Here is a 25,604-nt window from a genome sequence, read left to right as displayed (position 1 = left end):
GCAGAGACTTAATTCCTTTGGTACCAGGTCTCTTCGGAGAATCCTTGGCTATCGTTGGTCGGACTTTGTGTCCAACGGGCAGTTGCTGAGAGAGACTCAAATGAGATTTGTTACCTGCATAGACCGTGTGTCAGCTGCGGCTGTGTGGACATGTGGCTCGTTTTCCTGACATTGATCCTGCTCACTAGATTCTGTCAGTGAGGGAGTCTCGTGAGTGGAGGAGGTCAGTGAGCTGACCACGTTCCTCATGGTTGCAGCAGGTTGATTAGCATCTCAAGGAGATAGGGATGGGCCTGGCATCTGCCTGGGGGATGGAGAGACGGAGGACCCTGGAGTACTGGCGGAAAGTGGATGCAGCGACGCGCTGCTCCGGCACATGCTCCCATACCTGACCTGACCTGAACAGTCGGGAGACGGGATGCCCAGTTTAACGTCAATCCAAGGGACGGCACACACAATGATGAATCACCCTGCCTGTGAAACACTGACCGGGATGACATGCAGTTTATACCTGGGCCAGGATTTGAACCAAGGCAAGACAGCTCCAACCATAATGATCCAAGAACATCCAAAAACTTGTGTTCACTCCACCCACTAAAATACAACTACATCTTCACATTCATCCAATCATTTATAAACTCACTCACACATCAAACACAATGTCCCTAAACACTAATAATTCACTGGATCAGATAATTAAACCAGCATCGTCAGCTGTCCCGCAGCAAAGCCATCGCGTTCGTTTTCTTTTCTCAATGTTTATATTATTCTGTCAATGTTGACATTAAACTACCAAAAACTAGAAGAGCACTTATTTTAGAGTGCATCCCTTCACCAGCCTGATTAGTTTACGTTTTGTATCCTACCGATCGGCTGGATCTGGATTCAGACCTGAACTAAAATTTAATCGGCTTGTTCTTGTCGTCTAACCAACTCATCCACAAAGTTTCATCCAAATCCGTCTCTACCTTTTTGAGATATTGTCCTACATATCATTTTTGTCCAATCACTCAATGGCGAAGAATCACTTAAAAAATTCTAGGAGCCGGATTCAGATTCGGATCTTCACCAAAATCGAATCAATTCGTCCTTGTCACACACACAACCTGTCCACAACTTTTTGAGATATCCTGTTCACAGACAGACAGGGGTGAAATCATAACCTCAGTCCACCTACAATGACACAGATAACAAAATGCTTGCATCACAAGGCAAGGGATCTATGATTGTGGTTTACCAAGGCATGCTGAAGGTAACACTATCCCCTCCTTACTGATAGAATCTCATGAGATCTGATGTTCCAAGTCTCGAGAGCTGTATTTAAAAAACATTTTTGGACTATTTTTTGTGACATTTTCATTACATCTCATGGAATTTATCAAATCACATTTGTAAGGGACAACGAAATAACATGCGAATGTGGGAACTGTAGATCTGGCTACGTGTTGTGCAAGGCCACGCTCATCTTGTGTTCCTGGATTTTTAGATGAGTGGATGTTCAAACCTCAGCAGGACTCTCTTGCGAGGAACCTTGCTCTTCAGCCTCAGGTTTGTACCTTTTTAAAAGAAGTAGAGGCCACAAGAACCTGACTCTAGATGGGTGCTTTTAGTGCCATCATCCTCTATCTGATGGTGTTTACTTATCCTTGAGCACAATGTTAACCCATAGGAGAGACTGAAAGCTTCCACTCTGTCCCTTTGTACAGTTGAATAGATCGTGGTGTGCTTGGAGAGTTGTCAGTTATGTCAGCGGTGTCGAAGATAGAGAGAACTCGTAATATATTGTCAGCATCATGGTCTGCAAGTGTATTCCATTCTTTCAGTTGCATTCCTGTGCAATGAGCATAATTTGTTGCACGTACTCGTATCGGTGTACACTATTCAAATTGGTCTCCGGCAGAAATCCCTTTTGGAGATCTCTCCAGCCAAGACTATGAGCAGCTTACAGACCTTGCGCCTCCAGAGGGAGTTGGATTTTCTCAAGTAAGTTATTCTGCCCACCACCTGCCACCCAGGTATCTCCACTGACATTTAGGATCTGCTTCTTTGTTAAAATGAGTTTGAAGCCTTGTGTTGAAATGAATAGTTACAGTGAGCAGAATGACCCTAAGGAAAACCATGAAAATAAGACTGGCTCTTTAGCCTTCTGATGAACTGTAAAATACATATTCTCACATGAACATACCCAAAAATATAAACCATGCACCGTTGGCGTACAGGTGTCCGAAGTGCCTGGCGCCAAGACCGTCAGACCCACTCAGCCGATTCTGCACCGAATGCGGAACTCTGGTGCCCGCAGTACCTCGGCGTCGGTTACCTCCCCCAGATAATGGAAAGGTGAATAAGCCTGGAAGAGTCATGATTTGCCGGCTGTTCTCCACTTGCGGTGTTCGAGACGTGGGCTGCCTTTCACTTTAGTCTCACATGAGATTGTTCCTGGACCGTGCTGCATGCAGATGGGGATCTGTCAGGAATGCAAGTCCTTGATCCCGTTGACTACCCCAGAATGTCTGGTGTGCGAGACCCCGATAGCACCACAGCTGCAGCCACAGGCTTCCATTCGCCTCAAGGTCTGTGTCTCTTCTGTTAGCAATCTCATACACACAATTAAACACAGAATCAGACAGGTGTGCACGCCCTGGGGCAAACCGAGCAGAGCAATATTTTTAGATGAGGTTTTGGTTTTTATGGAGGTCTTTACAATGACAGTCAATCACCTCGGATGTCTGAACAGTGTGACCACTCCTCATTTTCATAAATGCCAAGGTGAGCCAATAAAAAGTCAAGAATTCACAAGGTTTCGGAAAAGCGATGAGAATAGAAAACCTATAGAAAACCAAGATGCCAAGGTGAACAACGAATCGCCAAGATCTTGTGGAAAAAGCCAAGGAGTGGTCACGCTGCTGTCTGAACCATAGCATCACACTCCCCTCTCGACTCTTAAAATATCGCTTTGCCGTCACGTCCCGAACATGTTGGTTGTCTACACTCTGCCATCATAATTGGCCAGGATGAATCGTTATCTATCCAGATGTGCATGTTCAGGTTACACAGCACTCTCACCTGCTTCTTCAAAAAATGCGCAATTGTCCCCAAACATCTCCTTGAGGCCACAATTGGCCATGCAGCAATGTTACGAGCGATAAGGATAACCGATTAAATTGATAGATGTCGGTGGTGAATGAGTGTATACCATTATAGGAAAAGGTGTTCTGCAAGACGTGTGGGACTGGGAACCCAGCTAACCTCAGGTGCTGTGTTACCTGTGAAAGCCACCTGCCCGAGACATCATCTGTAAGTGACCCGATTATACTGTTTTAATTTCTTTATTGTGAACTAGCAAATATTAAGAGAGAGAGAGAGAGAGAGAGAGAGAGAGAGAGAGAGAGAGAGAGAGAGAGAGAGAGAGAGAGAGAGAGAGAGAGAGAGAGAGAGAGAGAGAGAGAGAGAGAGAGAGAGAGAGAGAGAGAGAGAGAGAGAGAGAGAGGAGGGGGGAGAGTAAAGAGAAGGGGAGGGAGGGGAGGGGGGAGTAAAGAGAAGGGGAGAGAGGAGGGAGGGGAGCAAGAGAGAGGAAGGGAGAGAAGTGGAAGCAAGGTGGGAGGGGTGAGGAAGGGGGAGTGAGGAGGGTGGGGCGGGGCGAGGAAGGGGGAGTGAGGAAGAGAGAGTGAGGGGGAGGGGAGAGGAGCGACGCTTCACCACACATCGCTATACACTCCTGGAGGTAGAGGTGCAAGGAGTGAGTAGAAGCAAAAAGGATGGGGGAGCAAGGAGGGGGAAGTGGGAAGTGGGAAGGGGAAGGGGTGTTCTGTACTTGCGCTTGATAGTGGGACTTTAAAGGAAAGGGGGGGGATTGACTTTCATTTTGGAGGAGGAGTTGAGGGGAAGCGGGGGGGGGGAGGGGGGATGATCGCGTCTGCCGGCATTAGTACAGGATTGAACGAAATGGGGTACATTAAAAAGCACATTGAAATAGGTTAGCAAAACTACCCGTCACTTTCAAACAGCACGGTTGTGCTATGCCTGGTGGACTTTCCCGCTGGAATGACATCAAGATGGCAACCTCACATTGTTAAGAAATTATTTAATAATGATAATGTTGACAAACATACAGTACACAGCATGGTTATACAATAAATAAATGACGGCACATTCATATGACGAAGCTAAAATAACAGAAAACCAGAACAGCACCCGTAGAACACATAGTCTTGCCCCACGTGCTCCTTCTGAACAAAAGTTCCATCGTTAACTGAACACGCCACGATTATGGCCCATTTACCTGTGTCATCCATGTAGCCTATTATGTCACATAGTTTATTGGTATGGGTTATGAACGTCATAAATTAAATTCTTCACTCGCACCAGCTCATACATAGATCAGATTGAGGAAGTTTCAGATTTTTCAGATAAGGATCTCAATATTTTTGTATTTTTATCTTTGTTTTCACTGTCGAGGCTCATATGAGAGCTAACACACAGAACGTACAACAAGGGGAGCAGGAGACAAGAGGGGCAGGAGAGGGAAGGAAAAAGCATTGTGGAACAGAGACATAAGGATATCTGTGGAAGGAAGAGGGATGGGGTGGGGTACACAGGGTAAACAAGATGGACATTACAGGGACTTTCAGGTCTTTACACGACAGGGACTTTCAGGAAGGAAAGCAGGGAATTTGAAGGAGGTGGGTTTGGGGTGGATTAGCGCCTAGCGGGGGTAGAAAAGATCGTGGTTTTGTATGGGGGAAGATAAGACATGGTGGTGAACAGCTGTTTTGAAGACCTGGAGGGAAGAGTGGAATTGAAAAGAGTGTAGGAGTTTGTTCCAAAGGCGGGGAAAAGGAGGAATGAAAGACAAAAGAGGAATGAAAGAGTGAAGGAGAGCAGTGATTCTTGATTTTGGTAGTTTTACCAGAAGGGGGTTGCTGACAGACCTTGAGCGCCCTGCGGAAATTTGGGAGGGACATACCTCAGATAGAGTGGGGGGGGGGGGCAAGACCGGAAAAGAGATGGTAGAAGACAGAAAGACCACCGACCTGCCTGCAGTGAGAGTGAGAGACCCAAATAATCAGCTTCATCATGGGAGATACCAATGATCCTAAATGTCTTGGTTTCCACAGCGAGAAGCCGAGAAAGGTGAGAGGCAGGAGCACCAGCCCGAGGTGAGCACCAGCGACCCCGATGAGTGAATAGGGGTTTGAAGGCTTGGAATGGGAAGGGGATTAACGCCTTAGTGAAGGTGAGGACTTGGGGTTTGTGAGGGGTGGGGGGAGAGTTGAGGACTTGAAGTCAGATTTTACGTTGCCTGGCAGTTCCGTGAGTTCCTGCGAGAGTAACAATTACAAGAGACTTCCCTGTACTCCTTGCAAAGTAGGTTTCACTATTAACCAGGGAGATGGAGGAGATAAGATCTCACTGCCATCTGGATAATAACAATAAATGATATCTACTAACCTTTTCCAACCACGACGCATCAATGCCATGATATCGCTGATTGAGGGGTTGCTGTGAGTTGAAGTGATACCTAAACTATATAGCACCATCAACTAAACGATAGCACCACCACCTATTGAGGAACAACTATAGATATAAAGTCCACGAGCCATTGCCTACAGTACATGTGATCACAATCACACCTGAATGTGGTTTTTGTTTTTATACAGTTCACTTGCCACCACTAGACTGCACACCTTCGTGTGGTGTGACTTGTGCTGACACGGCAGCAGAGTGTGACCGACTTTCTTCTTACAGGTTGGAGCAACTCCACCAACACCCAAGCATTGCGTGGCTGACCATTTGCTCGGCTGCTCACAGTGTGGCCGGGCCAACAGTAGCGATGCTCTCTTCTGTGACTGGTGTGGGACCAAGGTATGCACAAGGTGTCTTTTGTGTTGCGTGATGTTTAAAATTGCTATTTTTGCCTGTGTGATAAATAGATGGACATCTGCAAAATAGGAACCCCCACCTCTTTCCCTTCCTCCAAATATATTCTGCTTGTAATGAAAATCTTCCATCTTCTCTTCCCTTTCCATCAAGCCACAGCCGAGCAAGCTGCCAACCTCCGTCACGTGCAGCCAGTGTGGTGCGTCAAGCCCTCCGTACAGCAAATTCTGTGCCTCTTGCGGTGTTTTCATGAAACCCCCAGCCAGGCCTGGCACCTGCTCCAGCACCACCACTACCTCCAGAGATGGCAAGGTCAGTATGATGAGGAAGTGCGAACGGTAAGCAATGTGAACACACTTTGATCCTTCTCTGAGCAAGCGACCCATTTGACCTCCCTTTGTTCTCAAAATGGAAAGCACTTTCTTAATTAAACAATTATCACGTTTGTTAGCAATTCGTGAAGTATTCCTCAAATTTGTCTGGAGCCATCTATTTATTAAAGACACAAATATGACCTCTACCCATCACCTCTCTTCAGTTAATTACGTATGACTAAAGATGTCATATGCAATTGACCTGAAGATGACCACGCGTGTCATGTGACCTTAAGAGGTTACGTTAAGTTTATGGTACGAATGGGATCAATATTTAAAAAAGTAAATTTATAGACATTAGGTTAATAGGGTATACTAGAACTAGACGACCCGTGAACCCGTTGGGTTCCCGTTGTGACGGCGGTTGATGAAAAAAATCATTTCAAGAAAAAAGAAGATAGCTCCAGCGAACTATACCGCTGAGGTTGTTTGCATTGATCAAATACTCCCGAAGAGTACTTGACTGAATCGGGAATTGATTTTTTAATTATTTTTCTGTTGCCCGATTTGAACGAAACTTGATACTGCACACCAAAGGAGAATGATGAGCAAGGTGGCCCTAAAATTTTTGCGCTATCATGTACCGTTTTGGCTGTATTTCGGGAACATACATACATACAAGACGAGAGTTTTAGTAATATATTGATGGATACCAGGCACAGGTATGGTGGGCCAAATAGCCTAAACCCCACAGGTAAGAAACATGATACGAGGTGACAAATTTGTTGTGTCCATAGCTCGTATTACGCATGCTCATTGGTCAATGCAAGAATGCATGCATTTTATACAGTTAACTCATAAATAAAGGGTGTAGCGAAAGAACAGGGCGTGTTTTAAAATGAGATATTTCTGGAATGGATTGACATTTTCACATCTTCCAAAAACATTTTGAAACTGAAAAGTTGGAGTTTTTCATGGATATACTCAGATTAAAAAATATATGAAACTGCAACGAGGAGTAGGACAAGATGAGACTAGACATGATAACAGCACACTGGACTGGACAGCACCACACTGGATTGGACTACACTACATTAGACTAGACTACACTACACTGGCCTGGATTACACGAGACAGCACTAAGCTGTACAATTTTACACTGGACTCGACTGGACTACACTACACTGGAATACACTGGACTAGACAGCACTACACTGGCCTGGACCATACTAGACAGCACTGCACTGGCCTGGACCATACTAGACAGCACTACACTGGCCTGGACCATACTAGACAGCACTGTACTTGACAGATCTACACTAGGAATACACTAGATGTGACTACACTACATTAGACTAGACTACACTACACTGGCCTGGATTACACGAGACAGCACTACACTGTACAGTTTTACACCAGACTAGACTGGACTACACTACACTGGAATACACTGGACTAGACAGCACTACACTGGCCTGGACCATACTAGACAGCACTACACTGGATTGGACCATACTAGACAGCACTGCACTTGACAGATCTACACTAGGAATACACTAGATGTGACTACATTACATTGGACTGGACAAGCTGGATGTGTTTCAGGATGAGTGTGCAGTTCACCTTTCAACATTCGATGGCGATTTCTTACTCACCACCATCTCAGATGATCTTTTATACCCCTGTTATCCTTCCCCAAGCCCACTTCTTTCCAAATTTCCAGTTTTTTCTTTCTCAGAGTGTGTAGCTGTATCCATCTTTTTGACCCCCTGTGTCATGCCCTCACCCTCATTCTTCCCCACATCCCTTGTTTCTCCACGTCCTCCTCTATTTTGTCATCAGCAAAGAGACAGATGATTTTCCAGAGTCAGAGTGATTGGTGATGAAGATTAGGACTAGGACCAGCCTCAGAACACTGCATTGGGCCACTCCAGGCCAAACCTTGATGGGGAGAGGAGATGAAAATATTCTGTTTAGAGCCACAAAATGGCTACGAGAGTAGAGGAAATCAGTAAGCCATGTGTGTAGTTGGCCTTGGATGTCATACATAGGAAGAGAGGTTGCTTGGCGGGATGCCAAACTTTATTGAAAGCTTGAGATATGTCTCGGGAGCCGTGAGATGAAATGCGAATGAGATGAAGAAGGACTCTACCGAAAGTTCCAGGCAACACAAAGTTAAAGATAATATCTTAGAGCTCATTAGCTTCTATGTTGTCTATCGTGCCACGCCGGCAGCAATTGTGCCCCACCGCTGACACGCCGTGCATCGTGGAGATCAGAGATGATGCAATACAAGCTTAAAAGCTTTCAAACAAATAGATTCCAAGCTCGTGTTTCTTCCCAGTACATGTTTTTTCTTGGGGATTCCTGGAAAATTGTGGGAATTCGATTCGCGATTCCTGCCTTTTCCCGTTTTTCTTTCTGTCGGTTTGGGCTCGAACCATCTCTCGTGGCAAGTGTAGATGTGCTCTGTGCACCTCCTTGCCCAACACGAAATAATGACTCATCAACTTGTATTTTATGGCCTTTGAAGCCATCCCACAACCAAGTTGATTGTGTGTGCACTGGTAAAAGCTGACTTCATACAAAATTCCATGATGATCGGATGGAAAATGCGACCGGCATTCCAAAATATCAGTTTCTACAGGCATGGGTAGAGGGTGTTTTCAGGAACCAGGAATAAAAAAAAAGTCATTTTTCATGAGATAGTTCTCAAAGTTGTTAGTGTTTATATTTTTTTAACAGATATAAAGCACAAAGTGGAGCTTTTAGATCTATCACAGGCAGGACAAAGACATGGAGACTTTTTACATGGATTGGCCAAGGACATTATCGGAGATGGGAGACAAGTCAACACAGTGATGTGAACCTGGGATCCCAGCATCATGAACCGTGGATTTAAATGGAAACATGAAACGCGCCAACAAAATCTGTTAATTAATTAACATCAGTTATCAAATTGTTTTCCCACAATGACCGAGGCTCACAAAAGAGTTTGGAGATTGTTTAGAGGACACAAAAGCCACAATGGCACTTGAAATCGGAGCTCGTGCTCTGTTGATGTAGGGAAGGGGTGAGGATGGTTGGTGAGGGATGTGGGGGTGAGGGATGCACCCAAACAGATTAAAAAAAAAAAATTTCTAGCTGCTAGATCAAATCCAATTAATTTTGTGGGCAGGCGTTGTAAGTTGTGTGACTATGTCTTAGTAAATCGTTACACGCTCTGCTGTGCACTGTTGCGGTGGATGGAACATTTTCTTGGATTTTGTTGTCACAGTCGATATGAATCGGTGAACATTATAGTGTTGGGATAGAGAAGCACCGCAGGCCTGGCGGTACAATTTGCCTTTTTAGAAAAAACGTAGAAGATGCAAACAAGGACTGAATGTCTCCTTTTCATGAAAATTCCCCTGCACAGGGCAACACAGAACTTGCCAAGTGGGAACCTCTGCTGCTGGTTCCCCCTGTGGTGGCAGCTCAGGATATCTCTACCAAGGAGCAGGGTACACAAACTAAGGGCCTATTCTACAAGAACGATATGTCCACTGCCCAACACAAACGACAAGAAAAGACGAGTGACCGGCGACCACCACTCTCGGCTTCGAGCCCTGGTCGCGGTGCGTACAGAACCCTCAGCACCGTGCACAGCTAACCATCCTGAACCAGGTTATTAATCAATGCACATTTGAATGTGGATATTAAATTTTCCTTGATACGAGTAGAAGTGCACACTTTATATTTTCATTGTCCGGGTAGTTTTTCATAAGAACCTCCAGACCTGGTTTAAATTTAAACCCTCCAGCTGCAGGCTGACAAAATAGTTGCTGTTGATTAGCCCCTGGTCAGTTCTGCTCGAACAGGCCCGCGGCACAAAGATAGCCAATCGATCTCCCGGGAGTGACCCATTGGTCTTTCGCATCTAAGATGTTTGGCTGACAAAGATTCCGCTGTTGACTCCACCCTTTAGGATAGGTAGAACTGCAGTCACGGATATGAGAGCTTTTACGGCCATACCAGCTCAACGATGGCGAGCACAGTTTGTTCTTTGTTGTACTTCAGGTTTTCAAAATCTAGTTTTCCCTATCATCATGTACATCCAGCCAAGTTCTTCTTTGTAACCTACCTTGCACATTTACTCTCTCTCTCTCTCTCTCTCTCTCTCTCTCTCTCTCTCTCTCTCTCTCTCTCTCTCTCTCTCTCTCTCTCTCTCTCTCTCTCTCTCTCTCTCTCTCTCTCTCTCTCTCTCTCTCTCTCTCTCTCTTTCTCTTTCTCTTTCTCTTTCTCTTTCTCTTTCTCTTTCTCTTTCTCTTTCTCTTTCTCTTTCTCTTTCTCTTTCTCTTTCTCTCTCTCTCTCTCTCTCGTCCTCACCCCCTCTCTCTCTCTCTCTCTCTCTCTCTCTCTCTCGTCCTCACCCCTCTCTCTCTCTCTCTCTCTCTCTCTCTCTCTCTCTCTCTCTCTCTCTCTCTCTCTCTCGTCCTCACCCTCTCTCTCTCTCTCTCTCTCTCTCTCTCTCTCTCTCTCTCTCTCTCTCTCTCTCTCTCTCTCTCTCTCTCTCTCTCTCTCTCTCTCTCTCTCTCTCTCTCTCTCTTTAACTTGCACCATCCTATACTGTGCTCCCAAAGCCGACTTGCATCCTTTACTCCCTTTGCACCTTGACCGCTTGTTCAGGTTACTGGCGAAGTCAGCTGGACCACGTTTGTGCTCACCTGCGCTGTTTCACCCAGAACAATCCAGAGTTCCGCGCTCTTTTTGCTGAGCCATGCATGGGCAAGGTGGGAATCCATCGTCAGGACTCGGGCATGGAGATGAGGACTCTGCTTGTGAAATAGTCTTTCTTCTCTAATGACCAGGGAGAGTGTTTCTGGAACCATGATTAAAACAACAAAACATTTGTTCTGTCACCCCTTAATAACCCAAGCAAGGGGCTAATTAATGAATGGAGGAGTTGTCCATTGTTGACCTCGTATAATACGAGTTCCCTACAAGGAACTTCAATGCAGGAGGCCATTAGGACCAACAAGCTTGCACGATGGTTGCCAGCCTATTGTTGTTTGTCCGTGCTCTATCCTTTTTAAATGCTGAGAGTCAAGCAAGGAAGTAGCATTTTTAAAGGATTTGGGATGATTCGGCCGGTATTCGAACTGCTGACCCCCCAGACTCAGATTAGACGGTCTACCACCATTGAGTCTGGGACCTCAACGTTGAGGAACGTTTTGTCTCGGTTTGATGAGCCCTCATGGCTCATGCGATTTGAGTTGGTATGAAGCTTGATGACAACTACCTTACATTTGAGACAATCCCTTTTAAACACTTGTATCCTTGCCTTAATTTGAAGGATATAGTGATATACTAGTCCTTGGTTGCTATCATCTAAGTATGTGCATTCAGGAGTGTGTGATGAATAGATCAGATAATGCTGATCACAGTGACATGTACCCGATCGTGCTGTAACCTCTCACATCGAAACTGCTGCAGATGGTGTCGGGAGCACTTCAAGTAGACGATATTGAAGTGACCTTGAAGTTGACATTTTCTCATCAACAGGACAAAGGAAGAATCCCTTGTGATGTAAGGAGTGATTACACACCGCTTGTAACATGGCATTGCTTTATGTGTGACTTCCATGCCAGTCCATAAAGTGCTGTGGCTTGCAGGTGAGAGAAGATCCCAAGCCCCAAGCCCAGTCACCAAATGTGACATTAAGTAGCGTGATGGACGGTGGTGGGAACGGCAAGCATCAGCAGCAAATTCTGCACAATAGTCTGGGTATCTCTGACACCCCTCCTTCTCACCCACTCCTCCAGTCATATTTGCCACATCATGCATGCTGTAATCTAGAACAATACGCCACACACTACTGCATGTTGTACATGGTACTTCATGCATACTTTGGGCGAGCAAGATGGCTTGGAGGTATGCACACTTGCCTCTAAGCTGTCTCGCCTGTGTGTGAATCCCGACCCTGCTATAAACTCTCATCCTGGTGTTCACATGCAGCGTGATTCATCAATATGTGTGCCACATTTTTATCATTATCATCACAAACCCTGAGCAGGGACACCTGATGCTGCGCAACATTCATTCATACTTTGGCTGAAAGTTTTTCCCTGACAGATCGCCAGCATTTGGGATACACAATGCATGACAACCAGACATACATTCACTATATGGACACATAATTCACTGTGAGAATATACAGAGCCTTCAGAAAGTGTTCACACAGAGCGAATATACAGTGCAGCATGTCAAAATCTGTTATTGATGACAGCTTGGGTCTATGGTTAGATGGAGGTGTCGTGTAATGGACATGTGTCTACAAGGTAAAGTGTTTACCGCTTAACATCGTATAAAGTGATGTATAATTAAAGTTATTCATATGTCGAAATACTTTAAATAAAGGTAATAATAAAATAAGTTTGAATAAGGATATTGCATTGCTGTGTTGACTAACTGACTGGACATAACTTTGAGGACGTGGGTCCATTGATGTTGAGTAATCTACTGATTTGCCTGGTGTTGGCTTCATGGATAGGGAGGTGGGCTTGAATTCATACCTGAGTTCAAATCCTGCTCAGCCATTGAATTCATACCAGGTGGGGTTCTCTCAGCCTGTCATCCTTCTGGGGTCGGCAAAATGAGTACCAGCTTACTGGGATGATTGAGCCATTTAAGTGTCCTGCATCGGAGTGGCGATCCATCCAGGATTGGGTCCAATAGCCCAGGAGACTGCTTCGGCAGCACCGACGCTCTGCACAGAGTATGGTCCCGATGGATGGATGTATCTGCACAAAACACCACAAAATGACAAAGTGAAAACATGTTTTGAGAAAATTTTCCAAATTAATTAAAAATGAAAAGCTGAAATGACTTGCGTCAATAAGTATGTATTCGACCCCTTTGCTATGACCTCCAAATTGAGCTCGGTACATCCAATTTCCTTTGATCATCCTTATGATGTCTCTACAACTTGATTGGAGTCCATCTGTGGCCAATTAAATTGTTTGGACATGATTTAGAAAGAAACACACCTTTTTATATAAGGTCCCACAGTTGACGGTGCATGTCGAAGCAGATACTCTACCATGAAGTCCAGGAAACTGTTCTTAGAACTCCATGATAGAATTGTGAGAAGGTATGGATCTGGAGAAGGGGATAAAACAATTTATAGAGTGTTGAAAGTTCCTCAAGAGTACAGTGAGCTCCATCATTAGGAAATGGAAAGAGTATGAAACTACACAGACTCTTCCTAAAGCTGGCCGTCCGACCAACCTGAGCAACCGGGCAAGAAGGACCTTAGTCGGGGAGGTGACCAAGAACACAATGACCACTCTGACAGAACTACAGAGTTCTTTGGCTGAGATGGGAGAACCTGCCGGAAGGATACCAATCTCTACAGCACTTCACAAATCTCGGCTTTCTGGGAGAGTGCCCAGACGGAAGTCATTCCTGAGAATAAGGCACATGACAGCACACGACAACACACCTGGAGTTCGCAAACAGGGTACGTGAAAGACTCCGAGAGCATGAGATAAAATATTCTGTGGTCTGATGAGACAAAATTTGAACTCTTTGGCCTAAATGCAAACGATACATCTGCTGGAAAACGAACACAGCTCATCACCCATCTAACACCATCACTACCGTGAAGCATGGTGGTAGCATCATGCTATGGGGATGCTTTTCAGTGGCAGAGACTGGGAGACTTGTAAGGACTGAGGGAACAATGAATGGAACCAAATACAGGAAAACCCTCGAGGAGAACCTGCTTCAGAGTGCAAAAGACCTTAGACTGCGGCGAAGATTTACATTCCAACAGGACAATGACCGCAAACATATAACCAAAGCAACACTGGAACGGCTTCAGAACAAGAACGTGAAAGTCCTTGAGAGGCCCAGCCAAAGCCCAGACTTGAATACCATTGAGAATCTGTGGAAAGACTTGAAGACTGCTGTTCACTCTCGCTTCCCATCCAACTTGATGGAGCTTCAGCAAATCTGCAAGGAAGAATGGGAGATAATCCCCAAATCCAGATATGTAAAGCTGATACAGACATACCCACAAAGACTCGAAGCTGTAATCACTACCAAAGGCACTTCTACAAAGTATTGACTCAGGGGGGTTGAATACTTATTGATGTAAAACATTTCAGGTTTTCATTTTAAATTAATTTGTAAAAATTTCTAAAAACACGTTTTCACTTTGTCATTATGGGGTATTTTGTGTAGATCGGTGACAAATTATTTTTTAAAATTTAACCATTTTAAATTCAGGATGGAACACAACAAAAAGTGATAAAAGTCGAGGGGTGTAAACACTTTCTGAAGGCACTGTACATTCACTATGGGCACAAAGATATGACACAGCACCCTTTTGCTGCCACAGCACCCTCTATCGCTGTCTGTGATCTCAGGCAGTCGGTCTGTGATCGGTTACTAACTGATTCAATTTCCTTATCTATCATTTGTATCAACTGATCCTTGCAACTTCGCAAAAAATTCCCCTTCTTATCAAGCAAAGCACATCACTTCGTCCCAGTGATCTAATGGTCCCTTTACGCCACTTCCAGCCAGCGACATCTGCAGCTCGCTGAACTCAACGGCTGGAGGAAGAAAAAGTCCGAAGAAAAGGCAGAAAGCACTGAACGCAGGACACCCATCGGTGAGTATGGTCTCTGCTCACCATCCTTGTGATGGCTTGTGCGAGTGATGGTGTTTTATTCCAGGAACTGATAAAGCAGAATTGATTCCCCTCTGCACCGTTCGATTGAGCATGTCCGCTAAATAAAATACACAATCCTTCAACAACCCTTCCATTGATGAATGACCGTTTTTACAGCCATTTTTCCCTGCTGTGCAGGGGTTTGGCTTTTTCTTGAGGCAATGTTTTATGGCCGGATGCCCTTCCTGACGCCAACCTTGGTCGCCTCTTACGACACACAGGGATATGGTACACCTATTCTAACCGGGGCATACACCGGGACCAGTACACTGGTACTCATTTTGCCGACCTCGGAAGGATGACAGGCTGAGTCAACCCCCTGGTGTTAATTCAGCAGCCAACGGGGCTTGAACTCAGGACACTGGGATCCCAAGCCGCCACCCTAACCACTAAGCCAACACCAGGCTCAACCCTTCCATTGATACACTCGATAAATTTGTCCATCAGAATATCGATAATGTCTTTCACTCCAAAATGTTCCCTCTGCATTTCTCTGCTGAGCTCATCAGTCAGTACAAAAGATATTCTTCAGTGTTATTCACAGTGGATCTCACATAGACCAAGATCTGATGCGTGAAGCAAAACCTTCCACTTTTTGGACTTCATCAGGTGGTAGACATTGTTTTTGAGGACGGTGGTTTCGGTCAGATTTGCTGGTCTCTTCTTGTGCAGTTTACAAGTGTAATAAGGACAACACCATCCTCGCTTCCTGATCAGTCTTATGGGCCTGTCCGGTCCAGCGATATTCCCACATGGTCCAAAATGATTGACCTTTTTCTGGATTTAAAGATATGGCCCTTTTGACTTGCCAAATCTTCATTTTGTTCCTTATTATGACATTTCATCAGTTGGAGAGTGGAGAGGGCCATTACATTTGATTTGTGATAAACTTCATCCACACGAGTACAATTTGATCATTCTAACTGTGGCTCCACGACGTGGTTGTAGAACATTACAACCCAAATAGACTCCACGTGGACAGACATTGAAAAATCATGTATAACTGTCTTGTCTGTAATGGCTGTCCTTTCACAGACAATAGATCGGCTGCTGTTACAGGAGCTGGGCGCAGATGGAAAAGGTCGGGCGGACACCCTGCAGAAGCTCATGGATGATGTGAGGACGCTCTTAGCTCGACACACTCTTTCTTTGGCCTATAAGATTGACTTACCTCACAGCAACAGCAACACCGACAGCTATAACATGGCCATATACGCAAAGATTCTTATTCGTGTTTTAGTGGATAAAAGTTCCAAGTTTAATTCCATGCCTACTGTTAAACTGCATGCATGTGTGCACCCTTCCTCTTAACTACAACTACCAAGTGGGGCCTATTCTTTCAGCAAGGACAACACAGGCATTCTCAGTCCCATTTGATGTTTGTGTGGCTCCAATTGGTCTCGCAGGACGGATCAATTATACTCGATCTTTGAGCTGTCTAGCCTGGGCTTTGATTCCCAACTGGACCATAAACTGCCACCCAGGTGTTTTAGAGGGAGGGCATTGCATCAATGTATGCCATCTGTAGGACAGAGCATTAATCCGCATGGAGAGCCATCTGCCAGCATCGGCTGCTTTTGGTCGATGTTAATGAGTCGCTGATTGCTGGAAGCATCACTTCCCCCCAAAAAAAATTGCTAATTCCTGTTATGAAAGCGTCCCAAAACCACACAGTGTCATCCTTGCCATGAGAATACGTTGCAGCACGGAACCTGCCCTTTGGCAGAACACTGAGGAAAACCGGTGCTTCCAACCAACTTCATCCTAATGACAGATTTGATGCCAGAGTCTTGTGACGAGGAAAGTCGTGCAAGTTGAAAGACTGAGGACCACATTACTGGAAGCATCTTGGGAATACGAGCTTTGTCAAAGCTCGTGTCAGTCGATGTCGATGAACAATTCGGACAATAGATGTCATAAATTGTTGACAAGGGTCTTCTAATCGCTGTGGGAAGCAAAGTGAAGCATTAGTCCATTGCTGGAGAGAAAAAAAAACAAAACCGAGAGGGGCAAACGCCCAAAGTATCGGCCTTCACTTTGCTTCCCACAGTGGTTCGGATGTCTTTGTAAACGTTCTGTTGATAAAATCTGTTGTGTAAACATCTTGGTTTTTGGTGTTTGTACCAAAACAACCTTCCGAGATAAATTGTGGAGCATTCCATGATGACTTGCACGAAGCATCAGTGGCAGTACCTTTGTGTCGTCATAGAACACAACTGTAATTAGATCGGCACTCGGTAGAGTGCATACCTACGCCAGGTTGAACAGTTTACGTTTTGTATCCACTGAAAGGCCGGATTTGGTTCCGGACATGAACCAAAATCGAATCGGCTTGTTCTTGTCATTTAACGAACCCATCCACCTCGTTTTGTCATAGAGATATCGTGCTGTATATCGTTTTGGGCCCTATCTCTCAATAGTGAAGAATCATTGAAAAAAATTCATGTATCCGGATCTGAATCTTCACCAAAATCTTTATCAATTCGTCCTTGTCACATACCCAACCTGTCCAACAAATTTAGTCCGAATCCATCCACAACTTTTTTGAGATACCCTCCTCACAGACAAACACACAAACAGGCAGACAGGAGTGAAATCATAACCTCCGTCCACCGGTAATGACTTCCGATTCACTGAGTAGAAAAATTGAGGAACAGGGAAGTAAATACACACTTGTGATTAGAAGGTTGGCTCAGGTGTTGTTGTCTTTCAATTTTAATCTTTAAAGTACCAACTTTTTCTTAAACATCAAATTTGTCAAGCACACAAAACATTAATTCATCATCTTGGACTTACGAAGCACAACGTTCCTCTTCCTTAACCCAACAGGGAGCAAACCCCAATTGTGTGGACAGTGAGGGACGTCCAGCCCTGAGTGTGGCTGTGCGTGGTGGTCACCCTGAAGCTGTGATCATCCTGGTGCAGTGGGGAGCACATGTCGACCGCCAAGCTGGCCCGTAAGCTCCTCAAACGGACCTCGATCCCATGACGCAAAAGAACAGTTTACCCGAGACATTTTATGGTGTTTCAAGCTGTAACTCCAACAAAGTCTCCAAACATCTCAAACAGATGAGCTCAATTTGGCCAAAGTGAAGAGTACTCCACCCACCTTGGAAGCTACCACCATGGACCACCACATCACACCTGCAGCAGATGGTATTGTACAGAGACTTCGTTTAGTGTCCATGGTCGAGGCTCATGGAAGAACTAGAGCAGAATGGAATGGAAGAAAATGGCAAGGGGGAAAACACCAACAGCAGAGTAGAAGTGAGAGTGAGAGGGTGAGATGGAGAAGGAACATGGTGGTGAACAAGCTGCATACAGGCTGTTTGAATTACAGCAAGAACAAGAAGAGTTAAATGGGGATGAAACAGAAAAGGAACAAACGAACCAACAAACAAAAAGAGGTGAGCGAGAGGTGGGAAAAATCACACTAACCTGGAAAAGGAGAGAGAGCTTGAGAATGGGGTCACTTGGGGGTAGAAGAGAGAATGAGAATGATTGGGGGATGACCTGAGGTTGTGGTGAACAGCTGACTTTTCGCTCTGGAGGGAAGAATGGGATGGAATAGATTGAGGAAGTTGTTCCACAGGTGAGAGAAGAGGACCAAATGTATGGAGGATTTTTGAGTGATTTTTTTTGAGCAGTGAGCCTGGATTTTGGGAGATTAACAAGAAGATGGTTGCCATCAGACCATGTGCACACTGCAGAAACCTGGGAGGGACAGAGCCAAGAGAGGGCAGAGTGTGCAAGACCATAAAGGCAGCGGTAGGATACAGAGAGGAGACCAACCTGTCTGAGATGTGAAAGTAACAGGTCTAGACACTCAAATCCATCGTGGGAGATTCCCATGATTACGAGGGCCTTGCTTTCCACGGCATCAAGAAGGGAAAGGTGTGAGGCAGGAGCTCCATCCCAAAGGGGAGAGTAGTACTCGATCAAGCTGTGAATTAAAGTCTTGTCGGTTGTCAAAAGTTCAGATTGGCCAAGGAAAGACTTTTCATGATGAAAAATGCTCAGTCAGTTGCTGGTTTTGGAGGCCATATTGGAAATGTGATCTGCCAAAGAAAGATCATGGCTGATGGTGAGGCCCAAAAGTTTGAGTAACTTTGACTTTGAGTCTTTAAGTGGTTTGTTTCGGATGTGGATAGGAGGGTTCGCCAGATAGTCCTTTCGGAGAGCCAGGGTGAGTGTGTGCGATCCGTCAGGGTTGAAAGACAAATACCAAGTGTTGAACCAATTCCTTATTTTATCAAGGTCTGCAGTGAGGGAAAAGGCTGCTGCCTACCTGTCTGAAGGATGAGAAATGATACGGCAAAGGGTGGAATCATCAGCAAAGAGATGGAGGATTCTCCAAAGTCAGAGTGATTGTTGATGAAGATTAGAATTGGGAATAGGACTGGGCCCAGAACACTGCTTTGGGAAACTCCAGCTTTAACAGGAAGAGGATATGAAAGGATTCCGTTGAGCCACACTTTGGATACGAGAGTCGAGAGTGGAGGAAGTCAGTCAGCCATGTGTGGAGTTGGCCTTTGATGCCACAAGAAGAGAGTTTGGAGAGCAAGGCGAGATGCCGAACTGTATTGAGAGCTCAAGATACGTCAAGGGAGCCGACCCTGATCTCCTATTCATCCATTGGAGGTTTTATGATGTTATTTTTCCTTATAATGTTCTATACAGGAGTTTCCAGGGAATCAGAAAGATCATTGATGAAGAATGATCTTCCTCTTTTTCTTCTCGTTCTCAGCTCCATTGTAGTGATGTGTGCATGGGACATTTGATCATTAAAGAAAACACTCTCAAATGACTTCCTAGAGCGCTTTTTGATATGTAATTTTAGCTCTTCGATGAACCCTGGCAGCTGTACAGGACGAAAATGTTCATGATGCACTAAAATCATTCCTTTTATTAGACTGAATGGTAAATTCACCATTAATCGTGTGCACTTTCAGGCACAACAACAGTGCTTTGCACAGGGCTGTGGAGATGGGTGCCAGGGGCCTTCTCTGCGCTGAAGCCTTACTCAGGTGTGTATCAGGATCACCAAGCTGAATCACGTGGTCTGCTCATTTCCAAAAACCGTTGAAACCATTAGTAGTTAGCCCGACATTTCATTGGGGGGTGAGGGGAACAGGGAGGGGGGGCAGAGCTGTACCCATGACCTGACCCTGGGTACTGGGTACCTGACCCAACACGTATGCAAAATTTGATGGAGATCAGCTTTTTTGCTTTGATTTTCAGACACACACACACACACACACACACACACACACACACACACACACACACACACACACACACACACACACACACACACACACACACACCTTATTTAATACAGTAGGAGTGAATTACTAGAGTTGGTTGTCTGTCCGCCGTGCGCGCATGTTTTATGCATTGCAGGTGCCAGGCGGACGTGTGGCAAATTAACAGCCACAGCCTCACACCATATGATATTGCTGTTAAGAAGGAACACGAGCCCCTTATCACTCTGCTTGCCAGCCGCATGGGCCAGGGACTGCTGGACAAGCTTCGTCGACCCGGCGGAACCATAAAGTAGACCATAACCATTTCCTGACCCGTGCGAGGATTTTCCGAAGCACTTTGGCTTCTTGGTGATTGTTTGGTTGTGCATCACCATCCGAAGAGACAAATAATGAGTTGGACTGTGAGAGGATCCTCGGCATTAAAATAAACCTTCAAACAGGTAGCTTCTGAGACTGATCGATCTCCATCGGTACATATCAAAAGGGAGAATGAGGTCTTCACAGGGCCGAAAGTATCCATATTCAGTTTTTGTTGGTTTCAAGAACCAGCCTGTGATGTTTTCAAGATTAAGCTGAAGAACATTCTCAGGTGTTACTCCAAGAGCTATTTTATGAATTGTCAATGAACCTTGGATAGATTCCAGTTGTAGGTTTGTTGTGAATTTCCTGATACCTCTTCGACATCCATATTTGAAATGCTTTCTTTTTTTCCCTTCACCATCAAAGTATGAGTATCAATTCCCATCACAATGTGTGACCCTCTTGACAGGTTTACTAAGTTCACCTCCGCAGTTCCGATTACACCCTCGGCCAACTGACGCAGAACACGTAATGCATTGCAATTTACCAACATTTTAAAGGAACGTACCGTGAAAGTTCATGGAAATTCTTCCCACCAATAAAGTTACTATAAATACTGGAAGCTATTGAACAGAATCCAAATTGCCAAAGACGTGTTTAATAGGGGGTATCCATTTTACATCACATGACCAATGCTTTTTTTATATAGTCGAGGCTCGTGGAACAGCTGGAACACAGAAAGGATCAGGATGCAACAGCAGAGAGAGGGGGAAACACCAACAGCAGGGTTGAAGGACAAAATAGAGGGAGACTTGAACAAATAATGGGTGTGGGGAGGACTGAGGGGAAGGGGAGGACACATGGGGTGGACAAGGTGGATACAGAATCAAATGGAAGAGCAAGAAGGAACCCAAAGAAGTAAAGGGCAAAGATGGAGTCATCAGGAGGAATGAAGGAAACTGAAAATTTGGAAGAAAGTGGGATTGGGGGCGGGAAAGATCCATCCATCCATCCATCCATCCATCGGGTCCATACTCTGTGCAGAGCGTTGGTGCCGTCTAAGCAGTCTCCCTGGCTGTTGGACACAATCCTGGACAGGTCGCTACTCCGACACAGTATACCAGCAAGCTGGCACTCATTTTGCCAACCTCGGAAGGATGACAGGCAGAGTCAACCCCACCTGGTATTAATTCAACAGCCGAGTGGGATTTGAACTCAGGATCCTAGAATCACTAGCCCATCACCCTCACCATTAAGCCAACACCAGGCATTAGGGACGATCTGAGATGGTGGTGAACAGCTGGCTTGAAGACTTGCAGGGAAGAATGAGATTAAAGAGGATGTGGAAGTTGGTTCCACAGGAGGGGGAAAAAAGAGGAACAAATGAGTGGAGGCGAGCAGTGGATTGTGAAAATCCGGTTGTCACCACTGTTGAAATCAGAACGTTCTATGTTTCTTTAGTTACAAGGTATAATCTAAGTCTGAGTTTGAATGGAAGAAATCCTGATGCATTCATCATTTCATGTGCAGCCTGTGGATGCTTGTTTTCAACATTACTGGGAGCTGATGCTGGTCACCGACGCTGCGACGGTCCCGCATTGAAATTTCATAACATTCGGTCAACCGAAAAGGTCGAGGAAGGCCAATAGGCCAATTTGAGCCAGTTTTTCTAAAATCCTCAAATTTCATCTGATTAACTTGAAATTTGAACAGGATTTGCATATCAGGTCAGTGAATTCAACCACCTATTACTTTCGAGGTTAACTTCAGTCAAAAGGTCAACATCAGCAGAGGTCAACCCAACATAGGCCAAATTTTAAAATCGTTTCCAAAATTGTCAATTTTCATCCGATTGACTTTAAATTTGAAGACCATTTGATTATGCGGTTGCTGAACTCAACCACCTATTCATTTTGAGGTCAACATAGGCCAAATTTCTAAAATTCTCAACTTTAATCTAATTAACTTGAAATTTCAAGAGCATTTGCATGACAGGCCACTGAATTCAACCACCTATTCATTTTGAGGTAAACATCAGTCAAAATAGGTCAAAAGACCAACTTGCGCCAAATTTTCTAAAATCCTCAATTTTCATCCCATTGACTTGAAATTTGAACAGTATTTGCATGTCACATCAATGAATTGAACTACCAAATAATTTTAAGTTCAAAAGTTGCCTGGTATTGGCTCAGTGATGAGAGTGGCAGCTTGGGATCCTTGGGGTCCTGAGGCCAAGCACTGTTGGCCGCTGAATGAATACACCAGGGGGTTGACTCAGCCTGTCATCATTCAGAGGTCGGCGAAATGAGTACCAGTGTGTACTGGTAGAGGGGCACTGCATCAGCGACATAGTCACACTTCCATAAAATGAAAGCTACCCTGGCAGCTCAGCTGCCATATGCAAGAATAATAATAATTTCAAAAGTTCAACACAGGCCGAATTTCTAAAATGATAGATAGGGCCAAAAACTGTATATGTATGTATGTGTGTATATATATATATATATATATATATATATATATATATATATATATATATATATATATGTATGTATGTATGTATGTATGTATATATATATATATATATATATATATATATATATATATATATATATATATATATATATATATACACTCTTCTTTTTCGTCTACTTTCAGCTGCTCCCGTTAGGAGTCGCCACAGCGGATCATCCGTATGATCCGCATAGTGATTTGGCACATGTTTTACACCGGATGCCCTTCCTGACGCAACCCTGGTCGCCTCTTACGACACAGGGATAACATATATATATATATATATATATATATATATATATATATATATATATATATATATATATATATATATATATATATATATATATATATATATATATATATATATATATATATATATATATATATATATATATATATATATATATATATAGTATCGCGCGCCCACCGAAGGCCGGAATCCAGTCGTAGCTTTCTGGACAACCCCGAAAACCAGCTACGGGTGCCTTTTAACGCACCATAAACTTGTCAATTATTCGGAGCCTGGTGTTGGCGCAGTGGTTAGGGCAGCGGCTTGGGATTCAAAAGATCCTGAGTTCAAGCCCCGTTGGGCCACTGAATTAATACACCAGGGGGTTGACTCAGCCTGTCATCCTTCCGAGGTCGGCGAAATGAGTACCAGTATATTGGGCCGGTGTATACCCCGGTTAAAATATAGGTGTACCATATCCCTGTGTCGTAAGAGGCGACCAGGGTTGCGTCAGGAAGGGCATCCGGCATAAAACATGTGCCAAATCACTATGCGGATCATACGGATGATCCGCTGTGGCGACCCCTAATGGGAGCAGCCGAAAGAAGAAGAAGAAGAAACTTGTCAATTATTCTGTCCACGCGCTACAGGGTTAATTGCCGAATTGTCGAGATACCTAACTATTCGCGCGGACAAAAATACCGAGAGTTTATACCTCGATGGGACTCGTACGGGAACGAGCCGCTTAAGCGTGCTCGTTCCGTATGTGAAGCCGAGCGGTTTTAAAGAGCAGGCTGCAGGTCACCAAACGTGTTCTGAAAATTTATCAATATGATTATATGTGCATTAAATAGCTCAATGCAAACTATTGTGGTTGCCTAACTATTGGGAAAATTAATGAAATTTAACTCCGAAGTTGTTATTTCTCGGGGCTGTTGAAAAAAAACAGCCGCATGCCATATATGAATGGTGACGTCACATTCTCCAAAACAAAGCGGACGCTCACTCGCTCATTGAAGAAGTGTCCAGTTCAGCGGGCCATTCTTTCGCTTTTTTGAGCTTGCAACTGTCTATATTATCCTTTTTTATTTTGAATTATTGTGGAAGAAAGTTATTTGGATATTTGTACATCATGCCTCGTACGTGTGCCGTCATGTTTTGCGAAAATGGCTGGAAAACGGGTAATTGCTCCCACCGATTCCCGAAGGAATCAAACATTCACCGGCAGTAGATAAGATTTGTACAAACAAAACTGGCAAATTTTCCCCCAATAAAAACGGGTAAAGAGGACCCTTTGGATAGACTTGTCATTTGTGGTGACCATTTCACAGCCAAGGATTACGAAAGCATAAACACATCTGATCACCACTCTGTAAATACGAGTTGTTGGTTGACAAGTTCTCCAGATACTGCTCTGTCACAGAATCAATTGTTGAGTTTAATGAGAAAAACCTTGAAATGTATTCTTAAAGAGTACATGGAAAAGCACATAAATAAACTTTCTGAAAAACACAAGCATGAAAATTTTTTCTCAACAAATCAACTTATTGTTGATTAAATTACTTTTTTAGCAGCATCAGCAAATTGGGCTATTTCATTTCAATTGTAAAAAATTGACCAATTTTCCACTTTTTTTTTCTTATTCTGGTAGAATATTTCCCAATGAGGCTAAACATATTTTGGTATTTATATGCCACAACAGTCTCTTGAAAGTTGGGGTTTGTTCTAACTGTTCACTTTCACTGGGGTCAAGCTCAGCTGTCAGACTTCAACGCCAAGGCTACGTGTATAATATTTTGGGCCATTATTGATTCATTCTATTTCTGACTCTTGAGTGACTCGAGGGTTAAAAATTATTATATCAAGTCACAGACGAATCAAATTTTACATTATTTTATGCATTGAACAAGAAAATGAAAATCTACAAACCAGTCTGTCTGGTGGAGTCTGTCAGTGTGAACTGCCGGGCAGTCAGTCCTGCCACTTGTACACGAAATAGGCCGTTTTCTGGCACTTGCAAGTGGCTCAAATTTATATGGTTCAGGGCCAGAAACTCCGTCTAGCTATAATTCCAGCAGTGTGTGTGTGTGTGTGTGTGTGTGTGTGTGTGTGTGTGTGTGTGTGTGTGTGTGTGTGTGTGTTTGTGACCGCTGTTTCTCAACAACCGCTGCTCCGATCTAATTGAAACTTGCCAGGTATATTGCTGGGGACCTGAGGATGTGCCTTTTCAAGGTTTGATATTAATCGGACAAGTGCTTCCCAAGTTATGGCCATTTATTTACCAAACCAATGACAAGACATGTTGTTGCGTGGGTGTGGCCGATGGGGAAGGGAAGCTCAGCTGCGTTCCCCATTACGGGTTACAACGTACGGGCTTCCGG

The 25,604-nt window shown here is 44.3% G+C and overlaps 1 protein-coding gene across 3 annotated transcripts in view; it reads left to right on the top strand.

Moving 5' to 3' along the window:
• DZANK1 (double zinc ribbon and ankyrin repeat domains 1) overlaps nt 1-22,950 on the top strand; it is a 38,210-nt gene extending 15,260 nt beyond the window's left edge. For 2 of the 3 annotated variants that reach the window (XM_085887406.1, XM_085887408.1), the window contains exons 5-20: nt 1,487-1,548; nt 1,901-1,983; nt 2,220-2,337; nt 2,457-2,570; nt 3,202-3,294; nt 5,746-5,862; nt 6,031-6,189; nt 9,610-9,808; nt 10,860-10,963; nt 11,667-11,759; nt 11,846-11,957; nt 14,759-14,850; nt 15,946-16,026; nt 17,740-17,867; nt 19,863-19,937; nt 20,314-22,949. In XM_085887406.1, coding sequence (XP_085743532.1) covers nt 1,487-1,548; nt 1,901-1,983; nt 2,220-2,337; nt 2,457-2,570; nt 3,202-3,294; nt 5,746-5,862; nt 6,031-6,189; nt 9,610-9,808; nt 10,860-10,963; nt 11,667-11,759; nt 11,846-11,957; nt 14,759-14,850; nt 15,946-16,026; nt 17,740-17,867; nt 19,863-19,937; nt 20,314-20,470 — 1,787 coding nt within the window. In that variant the 3' untranslated portion in view covers nt 20,471-22,949. Of the gene's footprint in view, nt 1-1,486; nt 1,549-1,900; nt 1,984-2,219; nt 2,338-2,456; nt 2,571-3,201; nt 3,295-5,745; nt 5,863-6,030; nt 6,190-9,609; nt 9,809-10,859; nt 10,964-11,666; nt 11,760-11,845; nt 11,958-14,758; nt 14,851-15,945; nt 16,027-17,739; nt 17,868-19,862; nt 19,938-20,313 lie in introns of all 3 variants that reach the window. The other variant, XM_085887407.1, reaches the window with a different exon arrangement.
• The last annotated feature ends 2,654 nt before the right edge of the window (nt 22,951-25,604 follow it).

This window comes from Eptatretus burgeri, chromosome 7, assembly GCF_056783735.1.
Source record: "Eptatretus burgeri isolate ZD-2024b chromosome 7, Ebu_testis_v1, whole genome shotgun sequence".
Taxonomy (NCBI): Eukaryota; Metazoa; Chordata; class Myxini; order Myxiniformes; family Myxinidae; genus Eptatretus; species Eptatretus burgeri.
Note: the sequence above shows the minus strand (reverse complement) of the source record. Positions and strands in the feature narration are given on the sequence as shown.